The sequence below is a fragment of the Dermacentor variabilis genome, chromosome 11, assembly GCF_050947875.1.
Source record: "Dermacentor variabilis isolate Ectoservices chromosome 11, ASM5094787v1, whole genome shotgun sequence".
Classification (NCBI taxonomy): domain Eukaryota; kingdom Metazoa; phylum Arthropoda; class Arachnida; order Ixodida; family Ixodidae; genus Dermacentor; species Dermacentor variabilis.
In genome coordinates this window covers 5,483,328-5,507,237 of record NC_134578.1, presented here as the reverse complement: position 1 = coordinate 5,507,237, position 23,910 = coordinate 5,483,328, and the positions used below count along the sequence as shown (strand labels likewise).

General features: G+C 48.2%; 1 protein-coding gene across 3 annotated transcripts in view; it reads left to right on the top strand.

The window, feature by feature from the left end:
- The window catches only part of LOC142564157 (uncharacterized), a 263,799-nt gene that overhangs the window by 198,592 nt on the left and 41,297 nt on the right, over positions 1–23,910 (top strand). For 2 of the 3 annotated variants that reach the window (XM_075675032.1, XM_075675031.1), the window contains exon 1: positions 22,669–22,962. The exons of the other annotated variant lie outside the window; for it this stretch is intronic. In XM_075675032.1, the coding sequence (XP_075531147.1) occupies positions 22,819–22,962 (144 nt within the window). In that variant the 5' untranslated portion in view covers positions 22,669–22,818. Of the gene's footprint in view, positions 1–22,668; positions 22,963–23,910 lie in introns of those variants that run through there. 3 annotated transcript variants of the gene reach the window in all.

Genomic DNA, 23,910 nt, shown 5'->3' with positions numbered 1-23,910 from the left:
TGCTTGTTCCCACGGTTGTGCAGTCACGTGCGCAAGTACCGAAACTATGCCATTTTCTACCGTGTTCCAGCGCGTGTTCATGCTCTGCAATCCGCTTGTTCTACCTCAGTATTCGTGCAACACTGAACTATGTACCGCTAGTCACGTGTCCTTGTGCACAGCGCGTAAAATCGTGTGCTGCGCGAACGAGACAACAGCTCGCGCGCGACGCCGTCATCGGAAGTGCGTAACGCCTACAAAGAGGAAGGAGAAAAAAAATGAAGGCGGTGCCTGTGCCGTTTGCGTCACGCGATCCTCGAGGTCCGGTATGGGAGAACGTAGGGAATGAATTTCACTTGCGAACGCTAGACGGGGCGAGTGGAGAGAGCGTCTCGTTTGGCAGTGGAGCCCACCTGCTGAAATAATGGGTTCGCGGCACTGAAATATTTCTATCACGACTATTAATGAGCCAATTTGAAAATTTTTTTGCGGCAGAACGCTCCCTAGAGGACATGTAACAACTTCCAGCGTATAACCAACATTTGCTATGGAGCCTAGTGAGGGGCCCTTTAACTCCATGTTCTCTGCCGGCTACATTCTGTTCGCTTGGAAAGAAGCAATCGTAATTCCTATCCTCAAACAGGGCAAGGACCCTTCTTCACCGAGCACTTACAGGTCTATAGCTCTGACAAGTAGTCTATGCAAACTATTCGAGAAAATGGTTAACCGGCGCCTCATCCATTTTCTTTAAAGCAACAAGGTACTCGATCCCTTACAGTGCAGTTTCAGGGAGGGTAGATCCACAACAGATCACCTTCTCCGCATCGAGACAAATATCCGTGTGCTTTGTCCACAAACAGCTTTTCTTCTCAGTATTTTTAGATATGGAGAAGGCATGACACAACTTGGCGCTTTGGAATCCTCCGTGATCTGTCTGAAATGGGAGTTTGAGGCAACTTGCTCAACGTGATTCAGAGTTACCTCTCCTATCGTACGTTTTGTGTTAGAGTCGGTAATGTTCTGTCTAGTCCTTTTGCGCAGGAGGCTTGTGTTCCACAAGGTGGTGTGCTGAGCTGCACTCTTTCTATTGTCAAATTAACTCGATCCAGACCGTCATACCAAGTACTGCTATATTCCGTATATGTGAATGGCATCCAGATAGGTTACAAATCATGTAATTTAAGTATATGCGAGCGGCAAGTGTAGCTTTGCATAAGTAAATTGTCTAGGTGGGCGGACGAAAACGCTTTTAAACTAAACCCTCAAGAAAGTACGTGCGTCCTGTTTTCTAGTAAGAGAGGTATACTGGTGGACCCTGTAATATATCTCAATCAGTGGCGTAGCCAGAAATTTCGTTCGGGGGGGGGGGGGGCTCACTTTGCAGTTCGGCCTACTCCTTATAGAAACTGTCGAGCGATCAAATACATCAAGTATTAATAATAAGTGCGTTGTCATTACCAAAGCTGCTGCAAACGAATTCTTGAACGCTACACACTGTCAAGACAAGTTAAATATGTATTTTTTCATAAAAGAATATACACGTATGTCTCAAAAATTGCCCCCGAAATAATTGATATCAATGCTTCCAGGTTTTCTGTTTATTTAGTAAGTAAAGCTAATATCACACGAACTTTAGAACTATATCAGTTTGAAAGCAGCAAAGCAGCGCATGCCGCTGATATGAAAAATGTCAAGGCCATGATGTGAGCAAGTTGAGGACAAATATTTTTATAAAACTTTGTTAGCCTCCTTGCCTTTCTCAAAATGTAAGCAAGGTTCTTGAATGAGAGAGAGAGAAAGAGAGAGAGAGAGCTCTGTCTGTCATTCAAGAACCTTGTTTACATTTTTGTACGTATGCAACGACCAGGGAAAAATCTCAGTGACGATGTCCTTTGTAAGAATGCATTGCGGAGGAGCAGCTCTCACCGGTCGTGTATTGTAATTGCTCTGAAATTATGGTCGCAACGGAGAGAACTATAAAAAGCAGGATTTCTGCAAAATATACAAAGGCGAGTCAAATGAAAGTGAGTCAATGCGAATATATGACAAACGTCTCCATATGACATATGTCTCCATGAGCATTTAGACATATATCCCACTGACTAACAAGTCAATTCCTGTCTCATAAGTCCCTTGGGTTGCTGCTTCAAAAAGCCTGCGACTGACTCTTTCACGTCATTGTCCGACACGAATCTGATTCCCTTGAGCTGTTTTTTCGGATGCTCCAAAATGTGGAAGTCGCAAGGCGGCAGTTCTGGGCTGCATGGCAGATGTTTATTATTTATTTATTTATTTATTTATTTATTTATTTATTTATTTATTTATTTATTTGGTACATACTGCTAGCCTTAACGAAGGCTTTGGCAGGAAAGGGTACATTCATAAAAGGGAAAATACATCATTCACACAGGGTTCAACGATAATCGTTTACAAGAGACCTTGGTTTAAAAACAAGCTATTCATGCAACAACAATTATATTCATACACACAATAGAACATAATGACAATAGAACATAATGTGAAAACCAGATTTCATCATGTAGCAACGAAGATATCGTTAGACAGGTTAGACAAAAAGAATCGAGGGTTGTACAATCGACAACCTCTTGTGGTAACATATTCTATTCTCTGATAGCTTGTGGGAAGTATGAATATCTGAAGGTGTCATTGTGAAACCTATACTCAGGTAATTGTTTATCGTGTTTCGTTCTTGAAATTCTAGCGTTAGAGTGTACTAAAAACTTCTTTTTGTCTACTTTTAGGGCATTGCTCTGGAGAATAAGCAGGAATTTTAGTCGGAGATATCTAGCGGAGAATTGCAGTCGGAGAATTGCAGCGTTTCCCACTTGAACTTTGCCAGTTTTGTATTCACCACACCAGCGACGTGGGGACGGGCATTGTCGTGGAGCAAAATGTCCCAATTCCTCAATTTTCCACGTTGGTTGTTCTTGATTGCGACACGCAGCCGATCCGACGTTTCACAATATCGGAAACGATTGATAGTCTCTTCAGGTTTAGCAAATTCGATCAATAATGGCCCCTGACGATCGAAAAAAAAAGTCAACAGCACCTTTCCGGCAGCAATGACGGTTTTTGCTTTCCTTGAAGGTGGTGAATTCAAATGTTTGCACTGTAAGCTTTGCCGTCGTGGGTTGCAGGCTCGTAGTAGCGGCACCATGATTCGTGCCCGGCGACAATAGCAGCCAAAAAGTCCTCACGCTCATCGTGATACCGGATTAGATGAGTCAAGGCAGCGCCGAACCTCTCCGTCTTCTGGCGGCGGTTCAAAATCTCTGCCATCCATTGCGCTCACTAGAGCCGATAACCGAGATATTCATGAATTACACTCTTAGAAAAAGGTACACCCTTGGGGTGTATATCTGCCACAGAACAACAATCATCATCTGCCTTGCTTGCATTTCCTTTCTTGAAAACGCCGCGCCCGCTACTTTCCCAGCGGGAATGCTATGTCATGGTAATAACGCGCATACCGTTCTTTACTGCGAAGTACCGGGCTCGCAGCGTTAAAGAAAGGAAATGCGGACAAGACAGATGACGTTTATTGTTTTGTGGTAAGATACGACCCAAAGGGTGTAATTTTGTTTTAGAGTGTATGGTGAGACCCGAATCGTGACTCGTATTCACACACCCTGCCAATTAATTCATCGATGCTTATCCTCCGTCTTGTCTAATCAGCCTTTGCAACTGTGTTGGGGTTGATTGAACGGTGGCTTTGTCCCGGTCTTGGATCGTCTTTGCAACTTTCTCGTCCTTTTTTGATCCGTATGCTCTAACGCTTCACAGTGGCCAATGAAATGCAATGTTCAACGTACGCGGCAGCCATACGACGACGAATTTCTTTTTGGGAAACATCTTCATCTGTCAGAAACCTCACGACACCCGGCTGTTAAACTTCTGGAGTGTCCGTTATGTCACGCAACCATGTTCAACCCAGTGTATGAGAGCATTAAAGAACCTTGATCCTCACACGTACCTGCGTGTCACTTTTGTAAATTGGAGATGCCTCGGTGCCACGCGCACGCCTCGCAGATAATGAACCGAGCCATTATTGCGCAGGGGGGGGGGGGGGGGGTTGGTTCACTTTCATTTGACTCGCCTTCGCATTAGGAATACGAAGATACAATCCAATACAAAAATGCGAAGATACAGATAGGACAAAAAAGTGTCGCTGGAAACAAAGTTCACTGCACATATACACAGAACCTCGAAACAAGATATCAAAATATACGTATAAGTCTCCAATAAATCTCCGCATCTAAGAAAAAGTCACTATATATGATGCGTCAAACAAGGCCAATAAACATGTTGCGCAACCACAGATTCACAGATCACAGCCCCCTACCACTCCACTCACCGCCCCGCGACGGAAGGCGGCGCGCCTCATCCCCGATTTCCTCCCTTGCGCACACAAGACTGCGCCACCATTGTCGGCTCACCCATGCCGCCGTTGTGCCCCTTTACACACATACAGCATGCACATACAGTATGCGGAGCGCCGTCGCGATGTTATCGCCCTTGGACTTCATACGGAAGATGAAGGCGACGGCGGAAATGCGCCTGGAGTGTCTGTTTAACTGCTATCGCAATAATATATATATAATAAGAGCACCCGGCTACTGAAGCGTCCCGTGACCCTTTACCCTCCGCAAAAGAAGTAACGAAATCGAACTTTCACCATGCGGCAATTCACTGCGCCGTGACAATGTATTTTTTTTTCTTTTGTGGGGCGGGGGCACCGAAATGAAAAAACGCAATGTTGGTCACAACCTAAAGTCTACTTTGGGCACCTCATGTGGGTGCCCAAAGTAGACTGCTATCTGTGAGCCGTGAACACAACTTTTTAGGGATCCTTTTAGACAGTAAGCTAACTTTTGTACCACACATGAAGTATCTTAACGCAAAGTGCCTCAAGACTGAATCCGCTGAAGCTCTTGTCACGCACATCTTGGGGAAGCGACAGGAGATGCCTTGTAAAGTTGTACAAAAGTCTAATATTAGCACACCTTGACTACGGAGCCATAGTCTATAATTCTGCTGGACCTGGTGCTCTGAAAATGCTAGATCCTGTTCACCCCTTAGGTATCCGTCTTGCTACAGGCGCTTTTAGAACTAACCCTGTGCAAAGCCTGTACGTCGAATCTAACGAATGGTCATTATGCTACCGAAGGACATATTTAACTTTCTCCTACGCTCTGAAAGTTAAATAAGATATACCGCATCCATGTCATTTTGCTATTCGCGACTTGTCCACTGTCAGGCTGTTTCGTAACCGCCCAGCCACTAGGCTTCCTCTGTCCCTCCGGTTGGAAGCACTCTCAGAAAAAAAAAACAGGCCCCTCTTTTAGAGAATGTCCTAATGGCTTCTACTCGGCTTCCGCCACCTTGGGAGTGGCAGACTATCCAATGTGACATCTCTTTTTTAGAGATATCGAAACGAGCAGCTGAGGCACACATACATTCGCATTTCCTTGAACTTAAGGAGAAGTATTCCTGTGATGAATTCTACACAGATGCTTCGAAGTCTCCTGCCGGTGTTGCTTACGCAGCTCTCGGATCCTCATGTTCAACATCTGGGGCACTAAACCCACACACAAGTATCTTTACAGCGGAAGCATGCGCTATACTCTAGGCTATTCGGCACATAAGGCTCACAAATGTTGCTAAGGCTATTGTCTTCACAGACTCATTAAGTGTCGTGAGAACCTTGATTACTCTAAGAGAACGCAACAACTCCGTTTTGAATGAACTGTACAGCTTATTGTGTTCCGCATATATGTGCAACCAAGTGATTGTCTTATGCTGGGCGCCTGGACACAAAGGTATAAAAGGTAACGTAGCTGCTGACGAAAACGCTACGTCAGTCAGTTTTAGCGACACAGATGGAAATATCCCCATCCTTGCCACAGACCTAAAGCCTTTTCTACGCCGTAAACTGGCAAGAAAAGTGGGATACCCAAGCAATGAATAAGCTTCACATGATAAAACCAAAACTAGGGAACTGGATTACTCTAAGAACGGCACGATATAAGGAAGTGCTTCTTTACCGATTAAGAATAAGACACACTTACAGTACTCACTCTTACCTCTTGACTGGGGGCGATCCCTCGACTGGTAGTAAGTGCGGCAATAGTTTGACAGTACTCCGTGTTCTTATTTAGTGTCCTGCAATATATATAGAGAGGTAAAAGTATTTACCTTCTGCATATCGGGAAAATATACTTCTTCCCCCTTCATTTTTTTCTTAGCGTTTTCAATCTGCAAATAGTCTTAGATATCTCAGCCGAAACCGACACCCTGCAAATAATTTGGCCAGGTAATTTTAACACGTGATTAACAGCCCTTGTATTCGAGGGCCCTTTTGAAGCTCTAGTGTCACTGTTGTTTCGTCGTCGTATGTTTTTACCAAAACACAATTGCCATCGCCCACGTCCCTAACTAATCAGTGTCATTTTTAGTACCTATATATTTTTACACCATTTACAGCGACAGCTATTAGGCCCTTTTACAGCCATGTCACATCTAGCATGACGAATTCACTGTCCACGCCATTCACAATACATCGTGAAAATTACCAGTTATCATGGCGTTCTTTGGCCATACCTAGCCTTGCGCCATTGAACACCACACATCATCATCGTTCGCGGCTCCTGCACTTGCAAGGAGGAGCGTCAGAAGTCTGCAAGAATATGAGAAATTTGCTGCAAATCGCAAACTTACATGAAAACACTTCGTCTCGAAAAACTGGGGCTCGCGATCATTGTTTTATCCCTCGTCCTATAAGAGACTATATGTATACGCCGCACAAATATTGCATCACGCTATACCGGCTATACTAAACAACATTGGCATCACTGAAAACGAGTTGAAAACATTACCTAACTTTGTGTAATATGCTATTGTAAAGTGTATGAAGCGATATAACATTTTTGTTATGTTACGGCACATTTTTGCTTTAATATTGTCGCGGTGTTATTTATATGTTAGTATTTACTTTTTGTATCTGTTAATTATTCATATTTAAAACAGCGCAAAAAACACGGACAAGGGAGGACACAGGACGAGCGCTGTGCCAACAACACCTTTATTGGAGCCTGCGCAAATATATACAATTTGCAACAGGCATAAAGAGAGTGAAAGAAGGGGAGGGGAAGGCGAGTCATCGTCGGTCAACTACTGCTGCGCATGCGTCAATGACATTAAACAATATAAAAGAAACCATAACATGGTGGACAAAGGCCAAACTGCTTAACTTCTAAGGAACTTAAGTTCTTTATCACATAGTGCTCGTCCTGTGTCCTCCCTTGTCTGTGTTTTTTGCGCTGTTTTAAATATGAATGATCCGTACCAACTAGCTCGCACCCAAACCCTTCTGAATCTGTTAATTAGGTCTTTTGCGATCATGCGTTTCTATCTATTTTCTGTGCACTATTGACGCTGATAAATCTCTTACGTGCACTTTAAAAGCCTGTTCATTTGCCCGCCGGCTGTTCTGCCAAACTTGTAAGGAAAGACAGGGCGTGTCAAGCTGAGTTGGGACGCGCATCTCTTTCTGTTTTTAATTCTCACATCATGTACTACATTGGTGTACTTGTTTGTGAGAAATAAATCAAATCATATCATATATCATCATCTTATCCCCAGCTTTAAAATTTTTACATCTTATACATCATCATCATCAGCAGCAGCAGCAGCAGCAGCCTGGTTACGCCCACTGCACCCGCCGCGGTTGCTCAGTGGCTATGGTGTTGGGCTGCTGAGCACGAGGTCGCGGGATCGAATCCCGGCCACGGCGGCCGCATTTCGATGGGGGCGAAATACGAAAACACCCGTGTGCTTAGATTTAGGTGCACGTCAAAGAGCCCCAGGTGGTCAAAATTTCCGGAGTCCTCCACTACGGCGTGTCTCATAATCAGAAAGTGGTTTTGGCACGCAAAACCCCAAATATTATTATATTATGTTACGCCCACTGCAGGGCAAAGGCCTCTCCCATACTTCTTTAACAACCCCGGTCATGTACTAATTGTGGCCATGTCGTCCCAGCAAACTTCTTGATCTCATCCGCCCACCTAACTTTCTGCCGCCCCCTGCTACGCTTCCCTTCCCTTGGAATCCAGTCCGTAACCCTTAATGACCATCGGTTATCTTCCCTCCTCATTACATGTCCTGCCCATGCCCCCATTTCTTTTTCTTGATTTCAACTAAGATGTCATTAACACGCGTTTGTTCCCTCACCCAATCTGCTCTTTTCTTATCCCTTAACGTTACACCTATCATTCTTCTTTCCATATATCTCGTTGCGCCGTCCTCAATTTGAGTAGAACCCTTTTCGTAAGCCTCCAGGTTTCTGCCCCGTAGGTGAGTACTGGTAAGACACAGCTATTATACACTTTTCTCTTGAGGGATAACGGCAACCTACTGTTCATGATCTGAGAATGCCTGCCAAACGCACCCCAGCCCATTTTTATTCTTCTGATTATTTCCGTCTCATGATCCGGATCCGCCGTCACTACCTGCCCTAAGTAGATGTATTCCCTTACCACTTCCAGTGCCTCGCTACCTATTGTAAATTGCTGTTTTCTTACGAGACTGTTAAACATTACTTTAGTTTTCTGCAGATTAATTTTTAAACCCACTCTTCTGCTTTGCCTCTCCAGGTCAGTGAGCATGCATTGCAATTGGTCCCCTGAGTTACTAAGCAAGGCAATATCATCAGCGAATAGCAAGTTACTAAGGTATTCTCCATTAACTTTTATCTCCAATTCTTCCCAATCCAGGTCTCTGAATACCCCCTGTAAACACGCTGTGAATAGCATTGGAGATATCGTATCTCCCTGCCTGACGCCTTTCTTTATTGGGATTTTGTTGCTTTCTTTATGGAGGACTACGGTGGCTGTGGAGCCGCTATAGATATCTTTCAGTATTTTTACATATGGCTCGTCTACACCCTGGTTCCGTAATGCCTCCATGACTGCTGAGGTTTCGACAGAATCAAACGCTTTCTCGTAATCAATGAAAGCTATATATAAGAGTTGGTTATATTCCGCACATTTCTCTATCACCTGATTGATAGTGTGAATATGGTCTATTGTTGAGTAGCCTTTACGGAATCCTGCCTGGTCCTTTGCTTGACAGAAGTCTAAGGTGTTTCTGATTCTATTTGCGATTACCTTAGTAAATAGTTTGTAGGCAACTGACAGTAAGCTGATCGGTCTATAATTTTTCAAGTCTTTGGCGTCCCCTTTCTTATGGATTAGGATTATGTTCGCGTTCTTTCAAGATTCCGGTACGCTCGAGGTCATGAGGCATTGCGTATACAGGGTGGCCAGTTTCTCTAGAACAATCTGTCCACCATCCTTCAACAAATCTGCTGTTACCTGATCCTCCCCAGCTGCCTTTCCCCTTTGCATATCTTCCAAGGCTTTCTTTACTTCTTCCGGCGTTACCTGTGGGATTTCGCATTCCTCTAGACTATTTTCTCTTCCATTATCGTCGTGGGTGTCACTGGTACTGTATAAATCTCTATAGAACTCCTCAGCCACTTGAACTATCTTATCCATATTAGTAATGATATTGCCGGCTTTGTCTCTTAACACCTGATTCATACACCTGATTCTTGCCAATTCCTAGTTTCTTCTTCACTGCTTTTAGGCTTCCTCCATTCCTGAGAGCACGTTCAATTCTGTTCATATTATACTTCCTTATGTCAGCTGTCTTACGCTTGTTGATTAACTTCGAAAGTTCTGCCAGTTCTATTCTAGTTGTAGGGTTAGAGGCTTTCATACATTGGCGTTTCTTGGTCAGATCTTTCGTCTCCTGCGATAGTTTACTGGTATCCTGCCTGACGGAGTTACCACCGACTTCCATTGCACACTCCTTAATGATGCCCACAAGATTGTGGTTCATTGCTTCAACACTAAGGTCCTCTTCCTGAGTTAAAGCCGAATACCTGTTCTGTAGCTTGATCTGGAATTCCTCTATTTTCCCTCTTACCGCTAACTCATTGATCGGCTTCTTATGTCCCAGTTTCTTCCGTACATCTTATACACCCGTGAGCAAAGTATACGGACCAGGGATTGCGCGATAAAACTCATTTCTCCTTTGTCTGAGAAAGCAACTTGAAATTAAAGACTGCAGTCCACGCTTGGCATTATACGAATTATCTCGTTCACGCGTCAGTTTCTGTTTATGCGTGTTAAATACAAAAACATTGTGTTTTTTCAGCGACTCTGTGGTCCGTATGCTTTTGCTCACGGGTGTACATGGGTCTACTTGTTCCTGAGAAATAAATCAAATCATATATATCCTCACCTTATCCCCAGCTTCAATGTATCATTCAAATGCAAAACTATAATGAAGCTTACTTCATCACTGGCACGCTTTTAAATACGCGAGGTACATACTCAAGGAAACGAGCCGTGCGGTTCTGACTTCACGGGTGGCCTCATCCACCAAGAGAAGACATCGCGCCCGAGAGTTCGGGTGAGTGCGTTTACCGCACCGTCAATCTGCGCACAACGGCGATATATATCGACACCTCTTCGAGCTGCCCGCTCAGTCGGGCGCTAGTGCGGGAGGGAAACCTGCACCGTCACCTCTGAGCATTTCCCGCACAGCAAACTTTGCTTCGACGTCACGCGTGCCGTGTGAGTCGTTATCACAACCAGCCACCAGACCCACTACACTAGACTCGTGCATCACATTTACGCTCTTTCTTCTACTTTAGGTGGAAGACGGGGCTTCACAATTACGCCTAGCAAAACGTTTGTTGCCGAAATGCACAATGACGCTAAAGAAAGAAGAAAGATCAAAACATCTCTTTCGAATCTTACTATCAAGAAGTCGTTATACCAAAGCGCTCAGACTTTTTTTTTACTCTAACTATACTTGCCGACCTCCATCGACTTCATCTTAAAGTGCTTCTGTAACACCTGTTCTTCAAACCTGAGAGCACATCTGGAATGAGCGCGATGTCTTTCACCAAGGTCGTATGTCTCAGTAAACCACATACGTCAAATACATTAACATCCACGAGATGTTCTTAGTTGGACCTAAGACACGTGCATAAGACGTTCTTTTTATCTTTTTACTTCAGATAAGCGTTCCGACAACCGATAAACAACCATTTAAATCATGTTGCAGAAATGTTGCTTATATTTAACATCAGGATATTTCAAGCGCACTATAGATATCCCGTGTAGGGTAGACATGTCAGGTCTACATTGCATAGGGGAGTGCTGCGACTGTCACGGCCATGCTTGAATGATCGGCACATCAGGGGCTTCTGCACAGTGTTTCCTGTAATGAATGTTACGCTCACAACGGACGCTGTGTGACGGATGCATTGGGCAGGACGACCACACGTCGGGAACAGATTGCATCGCGCGCACACGTATGTGCACATGCGCGCGTGAGAAAGTGCAGCGTACTCATGCTTCTAGACTTCCCGCCAGGCACACGTGGCATGTTGAGACAACGAGATTTAAATCGAAGCTTTCTTTGTCTCGTCTCCCGTCTTTCCGAGCGCTGTTGCGATGGTCTTGCCGTGCATGCCGCTGGGTTTTTTGCAATACCACCAGGTGGCGCTCGCCTCCGTGCATTCTTAATGTTCCTGTAGCAGATGCAGGGACACTACGCATCCCGGCCGGCGCCGCCACAAGCCGAGGTGCGTAGTTTGTGCGTATGGCACGTGCTGTGCTTGTTTTCCTATGCGACAAAAATGCAGGTGCTGGGCTGCGGTATAAACATTACAATCGTCCATAACTTCAAGAGAGCGCTTGGAGCTGGCGTCTCAATAGCGTGCTGGTCGCGTGTGCACAAGGGGCACGTAAGCATGCGCCAGCAAAATGGCTCCAAAGCGTGCACTCAGCGTCGAAGACATGAAGGCCCGAAAGAAGCGTCGCGCGGAACAGGAGCGTCTTCGGTACGCAGCGAAACATGGTGCAGATCACGAATGTATATTTGCAATGTATGCAAACAATTTTAAGGCGGAAGCCTTTAATGGCTCATTGTCAAGGTCATCTGCCATTAGCAGAAACTGTCACAGCTTTCCGGCCTCCTGATTGGTCTCCTGTGTGTCGTGACGTCACTGTCGCTAGGCGTAGGTGTGCGCCTTCTGGTTGGCTCGCTTGCGTGACGTCCCTGTCGTCAAGTGCGGGTGTCGGGGTGGGTCGGTGCCACGTGGGATGACTCATCACATCGGCACGCGTGGCGGCCGTGTGTTCGACGGTGCGCCCTGACGTCACTGTCGTCAGGCGCTTGAAGTGGCCTCCCGATTGGGCGCTGTGTGGCCTGACGTCATTGACGCGAGGCGCGCGTGGCGACCGTCTGCTTGGGTGTGGTGTGGCGGTGGCAGTGGCGGCAGTTTACTTTGCGGTATCGTGTGGGAAGGACGCCTCATCTCGCCAAACCAATGTCTCCCAACACGCGACGTGCGGCAGCGCTCAAGGGAGGCTGAGCGTATACGTCGCATGCATCAGGGCGGCGAGGCGCGTCCGGCACCACAGAGTCCAGGGACGCGATGGGCCAACGCAAGAGAGGCAATGCGTTTGAAGCGACTCGCTGCATTTCCAGGTACCAAGGCAAATAAAGCTCGGAAGCGCCGTGACCGCCTTCTTGCCGCGGAAAGCCGAGCAAGTACAAGTCAATCGAGCGAAGTGGATGATGAAGATGGTCAACTACACCCCGACACCGCCATGGAAGACGCGTCTCCTCCTGATCCACAAACGGCGCTGCGACAGTTCCAGGCGGCTACAAACTACTTTAACAGACACTGCGTCCAGAACGACGTTGCAGGCATTTAATAAACAAACATTCATACAACAGAGTACGAGTTGTGTGCCTCCGTGGTGTTTCCGACACAACCAATTGCCATTGGCAATGGTGTCAGGTTTCCGCCATGTGTCATGTGAGGCGAATATAATGCTCCACTCTCAGAGATTACGAACAATGACTCAACAGCGCCTCAAGTAAACACGTCTTCCGGTGTGTTCTGTGAACTACGCAGACAAAGAGCCGGGGTGCAGGCAAGGTAACGTCTAACATCAACTCGCCACTCTCGTGTTGGACTAAACGCTGAAGAAATTACACATTCGCCACCGAGATCACCGCTAATTATCGTCAATCAAAGCAAACAGCATACTGTTTGGATCGGACTGCTGGTACGATCTGTTGGGAACTCGGCGCTGACGCCCGTGGTTGTACCTGGGTCGCAAGCCCCAAGGGTAGCGTTGGCCTGGCGGCCTGGGGTACAACTGGAAGCATCCGAAGGTCCCGGCAAAGCATGAGTCGACTGGTAACAACGAAACAACTTGTTTATTTTAACATCGCAAAGAGTTGGCGGTCAGGTTGACCGAAGTAGAGAGACGGGAGAGCACTTCACTCAACAGAAGAAATCGGAGCCCTCCTTTTTTTGCGTCCGGAGGCAGCTGTTTTTATACTCTCGCAGTTGAGGGCAAGAAGGAACCCCTCAAAAGACGAGCACGTGAATGTACAATGGGCTAATGGTGACGCACACTGTCGTAGCGATGCCGTAGCACCATGACGAGCACGATCTCGTAGCACCCTGTCGAGCACGATCTCGTAGCACCCTGTTGTAGCGCTGCCGGTCGGGCACAATGACTGTAATGAGAGGATGGTCCCTGCTTTGGCATCGCCTGTTTCGGGCACAATGACTGGAATGAGAGGATGGTCCCTGCTTTGGCATCGCCTGTTTCGGGCACAATGACTGGAATGAGAGGATGGTCCCTGCTTTGGCATCGCCTGTTTCGGGCACAATGACTGGAATGAGAGGATGATCTTTTGCGGTCGCATCGCCGCAGTCGCGCCTGGAAACACCTGCCGATGAGTGTTGCGGCGACGACGATCGGGCCAAAATGTCTGCCGCCCCGCCGCAGTCGCGCCGGCAAAACCACGTGTCGCAGGCGAAACGCAACAGACCGCCCCGCCGGGGGAAGGAGATCCCGATGGACAGGGGACTGCATCCGCTGTCCGGAGGGATGTCGCTCGATGATGCTCATAACCGAAGTCGGGCGTCCCTCGACGTTTCTTGAGCGCAGCGCACAGAGAAGGCCTCGTTCTCTTGTTCAGGTTCGCACGGGACACTGCAAAGTGACTTCGGGAGAGTTCACATTTTTGTTCTCGTTCCCGGTAAGCGTTAGAACTACGCTGAAACTCAACCGTTCAGTCCGCAAGCACGGCACAACCCTCACTAAGCCCTGCCAGGCTCTTTCCCCTTTTTATACCACTGCCTAGTTCCTTACAGTAGTCTAGCATCACTCAGAACGCGTCCACAAATTGAAAACTTGCACTAGAAAGCATATCATCACTTTGAAACACTAAACAAAAGCAATATGTTAAAAAAATCCTGCCTCAGGAAAAAAAACATCAGTAACAAACAATTTTGAGGCTGATTCCTACGTTAGGGGCTTCGACTTAAGCCATCGGCGTTACCGTTGAGACTCCCCTTTTTGTAACGCACCTCAAAGGAATATTGTTGTAAAGCGAGGCTCCAGCGCAGGAGGCGGCCATTTTTGGGAGAGATGGTCTGCAGCCATTGGAGAGGGCAGTGATCCGTCTCAATGATAAACCTCGAGCCGGCTAGATAGCATGACAATTTCTGAACGGCCCACACGAGACACGCACACTCTTTCTCGGTGGCGCTATACGCCTGCTCACGACTGGTCAGCTTACGACTAGCATACAGGACGGGGTGTTCTACTTCTCCATTTTCCCGTTGGCACAGTACAACGCCCATGCCTCGCTCACTAGCATCGCACTGAACAATGAACCCTTTTGTATAGTCTGGCGATCGTAGCACAGGCTGGCTTGTTAGGGCACTCTTTAGGGCGCTAAAAGCTCTTTCCTTTGTCTCGTCCCAGACGACTGTTTGAGGCTCTGTCTTTCTTAGAGCATCCGTCAGGGGAGCCGCGATATCAGAGTACCTAGGGATGTACCTCTGATAGTAGCCGGCGACACCTAAGAACGACCGAATATCGGTCTTTGTGCGCGGTTGCGGAAAGTCTCGCACAGCGGCCACTTTTATTTCAGAGGGGCGGCGACGACCCTGACCAATCACGTGACCGAGGTAGACAACCTCGGCCTGTGCTAACTGGCACTTAGGAGCCTTTACTGTCAAGCCTGCTTCGCGCAGGCGGGTTAGCACTGCCCGCAAGTGTGTCATATGCTCAGACCAGGATGCGGAGAATATCGCTACGTCGTCTAGATACGGTAAAGCGAATTCTTGCTGTCCCCGCAACACTTTATCCATGAGACTTGAAAAACAGTATGGCGCGTTCTTCAAACCAAAACTCAACACTTTAGGACGGAATGTTCCCATTGGTGAAATGAACGCCGCATACCTACTAGCCTCTTCTGTAAGTGGAACCTGCCAATAACCCCTGACAAGATCTAGGGTGGAAATAAACTGAGCGCTACTAACTTTCTCAAGGCGCTCCTCGATGTTAGGGATCGGATAAATTTGATCCTTAGTGATGGAATTAAGCCTGCGGTAGTCGACGCAAGGACGAGGTTCCTTGCCCGGTACCTCAACTAAAATCAAAGGGGAGGTATAATCACTCTCACCTGCCTCAATAACACCGAGCTGTAGCATTTTCTTTACCTCAGCCTCCATAATATCGCTCTGGCGGGGTGACACCCGATACGCCTTGGATCGTACTGGCTCTGGGGAGGTAAGTTCTATATCATGAGTAAGTACCGAAGTCCTACCAGGCCTCTCAGAGAACAGACCTTGAAACTCTTGTAATAGCTGGTGTAGTTCGGTTTTCTGCTCAGGCGACAGCGGTGCTTTACTGATAAGGTCACTAATGACTTGACCGGTGTCTTCCCTGTTCGTCACTGAGCCTAGTCCCGGAAGCTCGACCGGAAGCTCTTCAGGAACGTTTACCATCATGCACACCACTGCTTCCCTTTGTCTATAAGGTTTGAGCAGATTACAGTGGTAAACTTGCTGTGCTTTCCGCTTTCCTGGCAGACTTACCACGTAGTTAACGTCCGACAGTTTCTGAACAATTCGCGCTGGGCCCTCCCACTGCACGTCTAGTTTGTTGTTTAGCGATGTGCGCAATATCATGACCTCATCGCCAACCTCAAAACGACGGGCCCTGGCTGTCCGATCATAATAAACCTTGGCCCTCTGCTGGGCCTTTGTCATTGCTTCACCTGACAACTCCTGTGCCCTTCTTAAGCGTTCGAGGAGCTTAAGCACGTACTCCACCACGACTGGGTCGTCGCCCCTACCTTCCCACGATTCTCGAAGCATGCGAAGCGGAGATCGAAGCGAGCGACCGTACACCAGTTCAGCTGGCGAAAACCCCGTAGCCGCATGCGGCGCGGTCCTTAAAGCAAACATCACCCCAGGCAGACACAGCTCCCAGTCAGTTCGATGTTCAAAACACAACGCTCTCAACACGCGCTTCATGACGGAGTGGAGCTTCTCAACGGAATTCGACTGTGGGTGGTACACTGAGCTGTGTAGCAGCTTTACCCCACACCTTTCGAGAAAAGTTGTCGTCAAAGCGCTAGTAAACACTGTGCCCTGATCTGATTGGATTTCCGCAGGGAAACCAACTCGCGCAAATATGGACAGTAGTGCATTAACTATCTCAACTGAGCTGAGTTCTTTAAGCGGCACTGCTTCAGGGAACTTTGTCGCTGGGCAGATCACAGTCAAAATGTGTCTGTACCCCGTGGCTGTTACCGGCAGAGGTCCCACTGTATCAATAACGAGCCGTCTAAAAGGCTCCGTTATGATAGGTACCAATTTCAACGGCGCCCTTGATTTGTCCCCTGGTTTGCCCACCCGCTGACAAGTGTCACATGTCCTCACGAAATGGTCTGCGTCCCGAAAACACCCTGGCCAATAGTACTCTTGCAAGAGACGGTCCTTAGTTTTCTTAACTCCTAGGTGTCCGGACCACGAACCCCCGTGTGACAAGCGCAACAGATCCTGACGATAGCATTGAGGCACGATCAGCTGATCGAACTCCACTCCTCTGCGGTCTAGATACTTCCGGTACAGGACTCCACCTCTTTCCACAAAACGCGCAGTTTTCCTGGCGATACCTTCTTTGACATTGCAGCGCACGTTTTCCAGGCTGCCATCCTTTTTTTGCTCGGCTATCAAAGCCGTCCGGCTGACTTTTAGCAACCTATCAAGTCCGTCTGACGTAGGCGCGATGAGCAAATCAGTAGATAGCTCTTCTAACTTTCCCGCGTCGGGCATTTCCTCTCCAGTATCTGGCGCCTTTAACGTTACAGACTCAAGTTTATTCAGTTCGGGCGTGCTCGGAATATCAGCTTGCTGCGCCTCTGACCCTTTTTCGTTGTTTGATAACGTCGGCCCCGCAACTACCGCCTTTGCAGCGAGCTCCCGAACCTTCGATCTGGTTAAGGCCTGAACACTAGCTTCACCAAACAAAAGCCCCTTCTCGCGCAGGAGGTGATCGGACCTGTTTGAAAATAGGTACGGGTACTGGGGTGGCAGCATAGATGACACTGCCGCCTCCGTCTCAAGCGCTCCGAAAGGTCCTTCAATAAGCACTTTTGCTACCGGCAGACACACGCTATGAGCTTCCACGGCTTGCTTGATCCACGCGCACTCGCCCGTGAACATATGGGGTTCTACGTAAGACGGGTGAACTACATCCATCGTAGCTGCGGAATCGCGAAGCACTCGGCACTCTTTCCCGTTCACGAGGAGGTCTCGCATGTAAGGCTCGAGAAGCTTCATGTTCTCGTCAGTGCTGCCTATTGAAAAAAACACAACTTTTGGTGTTGTTTCCGGACACTGCGCCGAAAAGTGACCCGGCTTCTGGCACGTATAACACACGCCCGCTCGCCTCATCTCGAACCGCTTTCTGCGTTTGGCTGCCGCCGTCTCTTTACGTTTGGTCGGACTGCTTTCGCTCGCATCCGCACTACGCGTGTCCCCCTTTGCTCTCATGGGTGTGAACTTCGGCCTCTCAAACTTCGAGCCAAATTCACCCTTTTGACCGTCCTTAGCTCCGCGAGCCCGACGCGTCACAAACTCCTCGGCTAGCTCAGCGGCTCTAGCCACCGTACTCACGTCTGGCCTATCCAAGACCCAGTATCGCACGTTCTCCGGTAACCGACTATAAAACTGTTCTAGCCCGAAGCACTGCAGAACTTTATCGTGGTCACCGAACGCTTTCTCTTCTTTGAGCCACTCCTGCATGTTTGACATAAGCCTATACGCAAACTCTGTATATGACTCACTTCTGCCTTTCTCATTTTCCCGAAACTTCCGACGGAACGCCTCCGCAGACAGCCGGTACTTTTTTAGCAGACTCGATTTTACTTTGTCGAAATCCTCTGCTTCCTCTCTATCCAAGCGAGCGACTACGTCGGCCGCCTCGCCGGGTAACAAAGTGAGCAAGCGCTGTGGCCACGTTTCCCGAGAGAACCCCTGCTTCTCGCACGTTCGCTCAAAGTTAACCAGGAACAAACCAATGTCCTCTCCAAGCTTAAACGGCCGCATCAGGTCAGTCATTTTGAACAATACTCGTTCTCCTGCACCGTGTGCCTGACTTCCATTACGAGCGCGTTCCATCTCTATCTCGAGACGCTTCATTTCCAAAGCGTGTTGACGGTCACGCTCTTCTTTTTTCTCTTGTTGCTCTCGCTCTTTCTGTTCTTTACGTTCGCGCTCTTCTTTTTCTTTTTGCTCTTTAAGTTCGCGCTCCTGTCTTTTTGCAGTCTCTCTCTCTTCAATGGTCTCAAGGCATTCCGACAGCTCGTCATCCTCAGCCTCTAACTCAAGAATAGCCTTTATCAGTTCTGGTTTTCTTAGTTTGTCTGAGACATCCAGACCCAACTCTCTTGCAAGCTCCAACAATTTCGGTTTGCGCAACGACTTCAAATCCATGGCTGCTCTGAATGCTGCTTTCTCTACTGCTTACTATTGTCTTGCCGCAAACTAACCCGGCAGCAACGACAACCACAATTACCAGCTCTGTTTCTGACACTAACAAAAGCCTGGCAAAGCTCAGAAGAAGAAAGTCCCGCACTCACCAAACCTCGCAGCCAAGAGTCCAGCGCAGTCGTTCCGCTGCAGGCAACCAGTCATCACACAGGGCTCGTTGCACTGCTCCCGGATCGTCGTTGAGCTGCTCAGCATACAGTCAACTGCATCTCTTCGCTGCTGGCCTCCGTTGTCGCGATCTCACCGCTGGCAGACAGTTGATTGGATCGGACTGCTGGTACGATCTGTTGGGAACTCGGCGCTGACGCCCGTGGTTGTACCTGGGTCGCAAGCCCCAAGGGTAGCGTTGGCCTGGCGGCCTGGGGTACAACTGGAAGCATCCGAAGGTCCCGGCAAAGCATGAGTCGACTGGTAACAACGAAACAACTTGTTTATTTTAACATCGCAAAGAGTTGGCGGTCAGGTTGACCGAAGTAGAGAGACGGGAGAGCACTTCACTCAACAGAAGAAATCGGAGCCCTCCTTTTTTTGCGTCCGGGGGCAGCTGTTTTTATACTCTCGCAGTTGAGGGCAAGAAGGAACCCCTCAAAAGACGAGCACGTGAATGTACAATGGGCTAATGGTGACGCACACTGTCGTAGCGATGCCGTAGCACCATGACGAGCACGATCTCGTAGCACCCTGTCGAGCACGATCTCGTAGCACCCTGTTGTAGCGCTGCCGGTCGGGCACAATGACTGTAATGAGAGGATGGTCCCTGCTTTGGCATCGCCTGTTTCGGGCACAATGACTGGAATGAGAGGATGGTCCCTGCTTTGGCATCGCCTGTTTCGGGCACAATGACTGGAATGAGAGGATGGTCCCTGCTTTGGCATCGCCTGTTTCGGGCACAATGACTGGAATGAGAGGATGATCTTTTGCGGTCGCATCGCCGCAGTCGCGCCTGGAAACACCTGCCGATGAGTGTTGCGGCGACGACGATCGGGCCAAAATGTCTGCCGCCCCGCCGCAGTCGCGCCGGCAAAACCACGTGTCGCAGGCGAAACGCAACAATACTAAGCTTCGCTTACATAGATTCACACAGTGCGTGGGATTCGCATAATTTCCACCGGCACGTTAACGATTTGCCCGACGATACCGAACTGACCAACCGTGCATCAGGCGCTTGATCTTCATGAACGGGATACGAAGCGTCAGGAAGCATTTGCTGATCTCGTTCAGTGGAGGTAGGTATTAAGTATAAATTGTGTCAGAAAATATCCAAAGTAGATACACACATATGATCTGCAAACATGATAGGTTCGAATTATAGTTTGAACAAATGCGAAAATGTAATTCTGTCTTAGAAAAACCAAAGTAAATCCTCTGCTAAAACAAATATTGATGTGGGGATTGAAAAAGATCTGTATGTCAGGTTTCCGCAGAACTACTACGTCGTATGTCAAGTTGTTACGATACACATAAGGGTTGTGTGATAAAATATATAGGCCGTCTACTTTTCTTAAGTCAAAGCATGGGCTGTGTTACGTTTCACCTACGACGCGCGGTTTAGCCGGCGCGGCTGCAACAAAGCGGCAGACATTTTGGCCCGTTCGGCGCCGCCGCTACGCCTCCCTGCCAAGCGCGTCCAGGCATGTTCCGATGCCACGTGTCTTCATGTGCGTGTGTGAGTGTATGTGCATATTGGTGCCCACGCTTGTCGAAGCGCGGCAGCCGGGGAGAGGAGCTCCCAACAACTGTGAAGCAAGGGGGTCCGAGCGGCGCCGACACGACGGCTGCTCCTCCTTCTCTTCCCATTGTGCCCACGCTTGTCGAAGCGCGGCAGCCGGGGAGAGGAGCTCCCAACAACTGTGAAGCAAGGGGGTCCGAGCGGCGCCGACACGACGGCTGCTCCTCCTCCTCTTCCCATTGTGCCCACGCTTGTCGAAGCGCGGCAGCCGGGGAGAGGAGCTCCCAACAACTGTGAAGCAAGGGGGGTCCGAGTGGCGCCGACACGACGCTGCGCCACCTTATCCCATTGTTCCCGAGCGGCACCGTCACGTGCTCGTCTATAGAGGGGTTCCTTCTTGCCCTCAACTGCGAGAGTATAAAAGCAGCTGCCCCCGGACGCCAAAGGAGGGCTCCGATTTCTTCTGTTGAGTAAAGTGCACTCCCGTCTCTCTACTTCGGTCAACCTGACCGCCAACTCTTTGCGATGTTAGAATAAACAAGTTGTTTTGTTGTTACCAGTCGACTCATGCTTTGCCGGGACCTTCGGATGCTTCCAGTTGTACCCCAGGCCGCCAGGCCAACGCTACCCTTGGGGCTTGCGACCCAGGTGCAACAACGGGCGTCAGCGCCGAGTTCCCAACAACTCGTGCCAGCGGCGCGATTACAACAGCTGTAGACATTAGGAACGCATTCATACATCGCAGATACATTTGTGGTTCAAGGGCCGCAACCTGCAAGACAATTTTCGGGCACACATTTACATCATCTAAAATGCTTTAGATTGCAACACTTTAGTTACCACGCCAGATTTCCCAAAGAATGCGCATCAAGCGCCTAACAGCACACGTATGCTACAGGAAGAGTAATAGCAAAAATTACCATTTTTAATGCGCGTGAACAAGCACTATTCGGCAATATTCGAACGCTATACATATACATATGGTAAACATGGAAAAAGACCAAGATTTGAGGCAGGTACGCGTTGACAAGATATGAAAGCGTTTTCTCAGCTGATGCAATGGCCGGTCTTACAGGGAAGTACACCGTGTGTCCTAGCTAACGTTAGCCAAGCTGCTCAAAGAAAAACAAATAGTAAAAAAACATAGCGGCAAGATACGATTTTAAGACCTAAACGATGTTTGGTCGTCAGACCGAACATCGTACGGCCTGACATGAGTAATACTTATTGTTATAATTTTGCGACTGATTATCAGCGTCACAGTAATTTCAACTAAAATAATCGTAAGTCTACTTTAAGTGCTACTACTACAATCTGTTAAGTGTATTGTATTGTTTTATATCCTTGGTAAGGAGATTCCAGTTCCAGTACTGTGTTTGTCAACGGATAGTTAACCGTAATTTACATAAAGTGACACGCATTTTAGAACTCAGATATGCATTACAATTCTTTAAAACCACATTTATGAAGTACTTGTAACTGTTCTCCAATTTCTCTACAAACGACAATGTCTGTGGCGCCATAAAAGCCATCGGTAAACAGCAAAGTGCGAAAGCCCATCTTAGCATTTGTACTTTTTTCGGGTCACGTGTCATGGAAAGTTCGCTGTACAAGTGGACACATTGTGTATACATAAAAAAAAACAAAAAAAGACCTCAAGCTCGGCACACTTTCCCGTATTCCCCCGTACAATATGGTCTCCGTATAAGGAAAGAAATCACGACTAGAACACATGTTGCATTTTCATGGCTATAAAGCTCGCTTCGTTATGGATAGGATTACAGGACGGAAATAGTGCAGGGCGGACTTGTTGTTCACCTTTCAATTTTATGGCTACCAAGCAAAAAGAAACTGCTGCACTCACCGTCCGGAAGTATCACAAAAAAGTGATAAGAATTCACTGCAGTTCTACCGCCGAATAAACGTGACGTCATCCACGATTACGCTCCTCCTGACGTCGGCCGGCCCTGGAGAACGATGATTGGCTACCACAATGTGCAGGTGCTCACTTAAAAACTAGCCAAGGGGCGTTGCCGCTGTTTCAATCTTTGTCCGGCGTCGCGGCGGTACCCCGCGGCAGTCTTCTGGAACAGTGCGCTGTTCTGGTGGACTCTAAACTCGGAAGACTCGCGCGACAGTTCAAGGGCAGACGACGAGCCCTTGTGTACGCCTCTGCCAAAAAGACGAGAGAATGCTGAACGGAAAACGAGGCACTCGCGGTCCTCTTGCAGCGGTCGCTGTTCCGACGAAGCCGTGGAGGCTGACGTGCATGGACGACCTGAAGATGTACCTACTTTGGGCATTCCTGGCGTGCTTATGGAACTGCGCTGCAGCGGTGAGCAAATAAGCGTACTCCATTAGAAACTTTCCTCTATTCACTCAGGCCTCCTTTCCGGAATCCTGGGCGCAGTGTGATTTTGTTAGCTCGGGCACGTATCGATGCGACGTGCGCATCGTATAACTACCTGAAGTGCTCTTCTGTTCATCTTCGTCCAGCTTGCATCTTACTGCTGGTGCAGGTATGTCCTCCCCGTTAGCTTTCAATTAAAGTTATTATTGAACCTTTGCTTTAAAGTGTCTTAGATCTGCCGCGTACTGCATGTAAGTACCTGTAGGCATTGAACGTTTGCTTCCACAAGTGAACTGAAGTAGCCGAAAAGAGCTATTCAGCTCATTCTCCCCCTCTCCCCCGTCTTCCGGAAGTGTGCGGCCTACATTATATTCGGTGCTAGCCATAAGCGGCCTTAGTCTTCTCTGCTTATCAGGAATTACGTTAGCGAACATAATGCCAACAATGCGTCCGCTTTGTAGATACGTGTTTTTTGAGGATCGTCCTCCCGCGTTGGCAGAACACATTTCATTACTTTCCGCCTGTGACCTGAAATTTCTTGGGCTATACAGCTTCCAGTTAGCAATTAAGTTTATCTGAGAGCGCACAGCTTCGGTGGCAAGCTGTTATTACTCGTCTCGGCGCTGCATCCGAGGGCACAATACCGTGTGCACCGTACATGTGCGTGGCTCTCGTGAGCAAGCGTGACTGTTTTACAAGGGCGGCCCTTGGACCAAAGTGGGTGTCGCGATTGCACGTATATATGAACACTGCAGAAAGCAAGTGACCCACCCGCTGTTCGGTGGCTCGAGGTGTTTCCTATACCGCTTAGCACAGCGTCGCGGGGTGAATTCCCGACCGCGGCTACTGCATTTTGGAGATTGGATATGAAAGCGCTCGTCCACTTTGCCTTGGGTACACGCCAAAGAAGCCCGGGTGGTGAAAATTAGTTCG